Below are 7,030 nucleotides of genomic sequence, written 5' to 3'. Positions count from 1 at the left end.
TAGCTTTTTCAAAATTATATTTTCTTTTTTATTACTTTTGTGATTATCCTTTTCTTGAAATCGTATTTTTTTTTATATTACTGTTATGATTATGTTTTTCTTGAGCCGAGGGTATATCTTCTCTGAGATTTGCTTACAAACTACTCTACCTACGCTAAATCCTCCCTTGCATGTAATCCCACCTCCCCTACCCCAACCAAACAAACAAACTGACCTTGGGTTTCTCATAATTAAACATGAAGAACACCTCAATCCCCACTCCTAAAGTTCCTTTTACTTATATACTTTGAAGTGGGCCTATTTGGATACACCACCATATTTTGTCCTTTGATGAAAAAAGTACTATTGGTACCACTTAACAGCAACAACTTTCCTTCTCATCAAGAACATGTATGCTATTGCTAGCACAGGTATCTTTGTTAGTTTATTTTGTTCTTGTATGCTTTTAATTTGGTGTTTTCAGCTCTCAGTTTTTTCTTATTATCATGAATTGATTCTATAAGGGGTGTTTCAACCGAAGCTTTTGTGTTTTTGTTGTTGGATTGGACTTTGATGAAACAAACATCGGCTAGCTTATGCTTAATCATTCTTGTGTTTTAAATCTTGATGTGTTTTAAGTTTAGAAGGAATAGTCTCTCTTTTTCTTCAAATGAATACTACGTGCATGATTTAAGTTCATAAAAGAAATTAAAATCTGTATCCTATGCTGTTCTCTTTAACTACTTGATGAAATTAAAGTGTGTTGCTATTCTTTTTCTTTTTCTTCAATCTTGAATTTTGATCACACAATACACTCTACATCTTCAGCATATGAGAAAGAGAATTTCGTGCAAGAATTTATCATGTCTCTTGTTGTAAATTGGAGGTTATATACTATGTTCTTACTTTCGAGTATAAACAAAATTTTCAGTTCACAAACTCTGTATATAGATCTAGTTTCAATTGATATCCTTTTTGTAAAGTTTCTGATCTTGGGTTAGAAGGCAAGTCTTAGTCTTCCTTAATAGCCACATACATCTTCTATGGTTAATTATTTCTGTATTGGTTGCTCACTTGGTCCTTATTGATCTAAGTCCAACATATGAGTAAATTAAAAAAGAAAAAAATCCATCACTAATTATCTTGTCTCATCAATTGTCGGAAAAATTGTTGCAACTGGAATTTTTTTGTTTTTCTTTCTTAGGATTTCAACTTTACTAAGACCTATAAATAATAGGAGTAAAAGTCGATAAAACTGCTTTCTTGATTGCTAGATGAGCTTCCTGTTCCACTATTCTACCTTATACATGTATGAGACTGTAAATATTATTTGTAAAGATATATGTCATGTATTTATTAAATCGGTATAACATCCAGCATGAGACCCGGTACCAGAATATGACAAATCTCTGAAATGCTCTCTTATTGGTATACTTGGCTACTTGTCCAAGGGTGATCACATGAGCTTTGTTTGCACATATCATGGATTTAGTTTTCAGAAGAAATTAGAAAAATATAGATGTTAATCAATTTTTCTTCTAATTTGGACCTTGCAACCCCATTCTAAAAATGGTAGAACTTGATCGTAACTCTAGCTTAAATTCTAATCAGCTGAAGTTTAACTATGTTCATGTATTAATTTATCACTCAACTAAGTTTTAGTTTCAGATTAAGATAACTTCCCTTCATGTGATCTTTAATGTTCCGGTCATGTTCCGGTCACGACCCCAATTCACCATTCGTTGGTTGTCGTGATGACACATAATCTCTAAAATTAGGTAAACCTAACAATTTGCGAAAATGCATAAAATAAAACTGAAGCACAATTCTCAACATATGAAATAAATATAAAACTGCAATTCAATAATTTCAACTCCCAAATTCCGGTAGAAATAAGTCACAAGCTTTTAAGAATTTATTCTGAGTGTCTCAATATATCAGAGTCTAAAGAGAAATCAGGAAGACAACATATCCAGGGGGACTCCGAGGTCTGCGGACGCTGGCAGATGTACCTTGAAGTCTATGTATATAGCTAGTTCATTGATACCTGGTCTGATAAAAAGTACCCGGTTCTATTAAGAACAGGTCGCAGAAGCGTGGTATGAGTACACCACAACGGTACCCAGTAAGTGTCAAGCCTAACCTCGGTAGAGTAGTGACGAGGTCATGTCAGGCCCTACTGGAAATAATAGAAAAGTAAGACAGAGGTTATAATAATATAACGAAATGACAGAAAAGTGAACAACGCAGCAAATAGACGTAAACAATAGGGGCGCTCCCGAGGAACCGCCTCGTAGTCCCAAAAGTAATATGCAGTACAGAGGGATCTCCCGAGGAACCGCCTAGTAGTCCCAAAAGTAATATGCAGTGCAGGGGGATCTCTCGAGGAACCGTCTCGTAGTCCCAAAAGTAAATATACAGTACATGGGGATTTCAGAAAATATCAGCACAATTAATAGAGGTACACAGCAGGAGCACTCCTGAGGTATCGCCTCGTAGTCCCAAATGTAAATATGCAGTATAGGGGGATCTCCCGAGGAAATGCCTCGTAGTCCCAAAGTAAATATACAACAGATATCCAAAGGGAACAACGAATTTACAGCAAGAATCTCACAGTTAAAGATTTAAATCAAATCAAATAAGCAGGTAATTCAGCTAAGCATGTTGCACATATTGCAAGTAAGAGTTAGGGCACGTAGACATATGATACTAGACTGAACATGATCACTACATATACTAAAGCAACTCAGTTAAAGAATTTAAAAGAAGACTACTCAGCAAGAATCGATATTTCCAAGTTAAGACCGTGTACGCACTCGTCACCTCGCGTACACAGCGCTCATATATCACAAAATGTTACAACAGTATCAAATCCTAAGAGAATTTTCCCCATACACCCCAACAGGGTTAGACAAATCACTTACTTCAAGCCAAGCTCAATCAGTCAATAAAAATGTCTTTCCCTCAATTTTTCAACTCCGATCGGCTCGAATCTCAAGTTTTTCCGTGAATTCTCTCTGAAAATCGCCCAAAGTCGTGTTAGAAATGTCCAAAAAAATGATAAAAACTCGGAAACCTCTATTTTTGTATACTGCCCAGAGGTTTCGCTTTTGCGGAATTTTTAACCGCATCAGCGGTTCCGCTTTTGCGGTAAATCTCCCGCTTCTACGACAGCCTTTGCTTTTGCGGACTCGCTTCTGCGATGAAGCGTCCGCTTCTGCGGTCCAAGACCCTCTTAGCCCAGGCCGCATCTGTGACCATTGCGTCGCTTCTGCGGTCGCGCTTCTGCGACGCCTCATCCACTTTTGCGGATCATCCGCTTCTGCGATGCCAGGCTCGCTTCTGTGAGCTCGCACCTGCGAGCCAAATTTCGCAGGTGCGATTGCATAAGTAAGCAGCAGCAAGTTTCAATTGTTCTAAGTCCAAATTTGATCTGCTAACCATCTGAAACTCACCCGAAACCCCCGGGACCTCAACCAAATATACTAACAAGTCCTAAAACATCATACGAACTTAATCGAAACCTCAAATCATATCAAACAACGCTAAAACCACGAATCATGCTCCAATTCAAGCTTACTGAAACTTAGAAATTCCAACTTCTACATTCGATGCTGAAACCTATCAAATCAAGTCCGATTGACCTCAAATTTTGCACACAAGTCATAAATGACATAACAGACCTATGAAAATTTTCAGAACTGGATTCCGACCTCGATATCAAAAAGTCAACTCCCCGGTCAAACTTCCAAGCTTAGATTTCTATTTTTGTCATTTCAAGCCTAATTTAACTACGGACTTTCAAATAATTTTTCGGACACGCTCGTAAGTCCAAAATCACCATACGAAACTATTGGAATTATCAAAACTCTATTCCGGGGTCGTTTACACATAAGTCAACATCCTGTCAATAATTTTCAACTTAAGTTTTCATCCTTGAGACCAAGTGTCTCAATTCATTCCGATACCTCACCGGACCTGAACTGACTACCCCAGCAAGTTACATAATAGCTATAAAATACTGAATGAGCAATAAATGGGGGAACGAGGCTACAACTCTCAAAACGACCGGTCGGGTCGTTACAGTACCTCATCCAACATCTTTAACATATCCAATCATCATAGTACGTATTTTTGGATTAGTTCATTGCGAGGTCTATATAGGATACGGTTGAGACATCTGAGACGATCTTCTTCCTTTTAATCCTCTATGTCTACTACTTACACTATTTTCTCATTTTATCATTTCTGATCTTGTCCGTCTTGTTCAATCCACACCCATCTTAGCGTTCACATTTTTAAAACAACCATCTTGTAGATATGTTGAGCATTTAATGCTCAACATTTACTCCTAAACATTATTGATCTCACAATAGTTCTATAAAACTTGCCTTTAACTTTTTAATGTGTCTTCCAATCGCATAACACTCCTATAACTCTCCTCCATCTTAGGCATCCAATTTAATTTAATTCGACATGTTACATCTTGATTTGTTATACTATCATTTTGTTGCAAGATTGAGCCGATAGTATTTGACCAATCGTCTATATTTAGGAACTACAATCTTGTCTAATCTCACTTCTATCATCATTGTTCTTACATACATCATATTTCTACTTACCATGTATGCTATTTATAATTTCATCCATCACTAGGATAAACAAGTACTGGACTCAATGCTGTTTCCAAAATGTTAAATACTATACATAAAAGTTAAACTATTTATATTCAATTTTAGTATATTGTTAGTTTTCTAAAATTATTGTGAAGATGAATAGTGAGATCAAGTAATTGATGCAATGAAGCTTTGGTCAAAACTAACTTAACAGGCTAATTCTGTGCCATATTGATTGTTGACTAGTGACTACTATGATTCTCATCCAGTATTTCGCGTGTCTCTCTCTAATCGTCGTCAATGAAGTAATAATTATAAATTTAGGAAGTTTTTATTGTCCTAGGCAAAGGTTACAAACAACTTTTTGATACTAAATTGAGTTTCAGCTGTCTGCAATATTGTGAAGTTTGTATATGACTACTAAAAATGACTCCCAATATGTAGTATTTTTCAAGATTTGGTTGTTGCATTGATTGGATTTTCTTTCTCAAACTGATATGTTTATGTTACAATATAATATACTCAGTCAACCCCTTTTTCTTGTCACGTACAGGGCGATGTGGTTTTGTTAGATCTTGATATTGATCACTACATTCTGTAAATTAGTTTCTCCATAAGATGGAAACATCAAACTTTGACATTGAAGTACAAGTCTCATCTGGAATTGATTCTGATCTCACTAGTCAGGTCGCGTCTAACATTGAGTTTTCTAAATTAAGTTCAGAACATCTGTCACTTGACTTGTCTCTCAGCTTCAAATCTAGTACCGATGAATTTGCCAGCCAAGATTCGATAGGCTTTTCAGTATCCAGCACGTGCGAAAGCAGCAATGAACCTGTAACACAAAATTCAGGAGGAGAAACAGCAGTTAGAAGAGTTTTCACTTGCAATTTCTGCAATCGTAAATTCTACAGTTCACAGGCTCTTGGTGGTCATCAGAATGCACACAAACGAGAAAGAACGTTAGCAAAACGAGCAATGAGAATGGGCATTTTCTCAGATCAAAGGTATGCTAATTTGGCTGCTCTGCCATTGCACGGGCCTAGTGCGCGTTCCTTAGGAATCAAAGCGCATTCTTCAGTGCACCCTCAGGGTTTTCCACCAACAATGAGATCACTTGATTTCAGGACAAGCGCGAGATTTGAATATGGACAACAGCAGAGTCCGCCATTATACGTGGAGGATATCGACAAGGCTGATCAATTATTATGGCCTGGTAGTTTTCGCCAAGTAACTAACACTGTTGGCTCTCATCATCCTACTTTTGCTTTTGCTGGATGTTCAAATATGACTTCCCTAGAATGGACTCCATCTGTTGAAAAAGATGAATTGACACCAGATCTTACACTGAAGCTTTGAGCAGTTGAAATAGCATATTACTTCCTCAATTTCGATCTCTTACTTACTCTGTACCAACAATGTGTGCATTTTGGAATATATAACTTAACGGATTTGGATTCAAGATCTTTGTTTTGATCTACTACCAGCTCAGGTCCAGTGACTTGAGAATGTTAATTAGGTGATTGATGTACAATCTGAACATGAAGGGGAGCCTTGGAGCAATAATAAGTTGTTTATGTGTGAACTATAGGTTAGAGTTCGAACCGTGCAAGCAGCCACTAATGCTTGCATTAGGTTAGGTTGTTCATATCCCCAAACCCTACGTGAATGTGGGATGCTTTGTGCATCGGACTGCCATTTTTGTTGTACAATCTGAATGTATTTTATTACAAATTGTAACAATTTTCCTTTTACAAATGTTGCTTTAAGTAGGGTGTGATTGTTATTGACTATAATATAGGGTAAAAATCCCTTGAGTGTGTGGTCTATCCATTTGGAAAGATTTTAATCCTAATAGAGAAACAATCAATGTTGTGTTTGTACTAACTGCCTGAGAGATTATGTATATTTCGAATTGTAATTACTTTTCCTCACCAAGCTCTAGTGGTATTAATGTTGTGTTTCCTCTTCCTCCTGCTTCTTCTTCTCTTGAAATTAGTTAAACACCGCCAATCAATATGTTATTAACGATTTCTTATACATTGTATAACATAGGTACGATTTAGCAATACGTTAAAACTTGTATAAAATTTAATGTGACAGGTAGAATGAAGACAGTACCAAAATCAGTCCAACAAAATTTGTGAACAATTCAATAACATATGCAAGTTTTGCCAATCTGGCAGTACTTGTGAACAATATAAAATAGGTGAAATATCGAAGATAACACCTAAGTCTTACCAATCCAGCAAAATTTGTAAATAATTAAACAACAAAACTAAATATTGCCCATCCAATACGATATTGTAATAAAAATAATTAGTCCTTAAAGTCTAGTCTCACGGGTACTAATTAGCACAGGTAGGTACCACGTACCATGCTGAAGTTTCAACAACCCGTGCTGGGATTACAAGTATCTGTGCTGAGCATGGGTA

General features: G+C 36.6%; 1 protein-coding gene across 1 annotated transcript; it reads left to right on the top strand.

Annotated features, from left to right (window-relative positions):
• Positions 1-269: 269 nt before the first annotated feature.
• On the top strand, positions 270-6,447 carry LOC107807044 (zinc finger protein 4). Its single transcript, XM_016631323.2, has 2 exons — positions 270-410; positions 5,149-6,447. Exon 2 carries the CDS (start codon positions 5,214-5,216, stop codon positions 5,952-5,954), a length of 741 nt encoding a protein of 246 aa, XP_016486809.1. The 5' UTR covers positions 270-410; positions 5,149-5,213; the 3' UTR covers positions 5,955-6,447.
• Positions 6,448-7,030: the final 583 nt, after the last annotated feature.

Source organism: Nicotiana tabacum, chromosome 23 (assembly GCF_000715075.1).
Source record: "Nicotiana tabacum cultivar K326 chromosome 23, ASM71507v2, whole genome shotgun sequence".
NCBI classification, from domain to species: Eukaryota; Viridiplantae; Streptophyta; class Magnoliopsida; order Solanales; family Solanaceae; genus Nicotiana; species Nicotiana tabacum.
The sequence above is the reverse complement of the archived record's forward strand: the minus strand, read 5'-3'. Positions and strand labels throughout refer to the sequence as shown.

Coding starts and splice junctions, on each gene's coding strand:
- LOC107807044 (XM_016631323.2), top strand. CDS start 5,214: ATGGAAACATCAAACTTTGACATTGAAGTACAAGTCTCATCTGGAATT.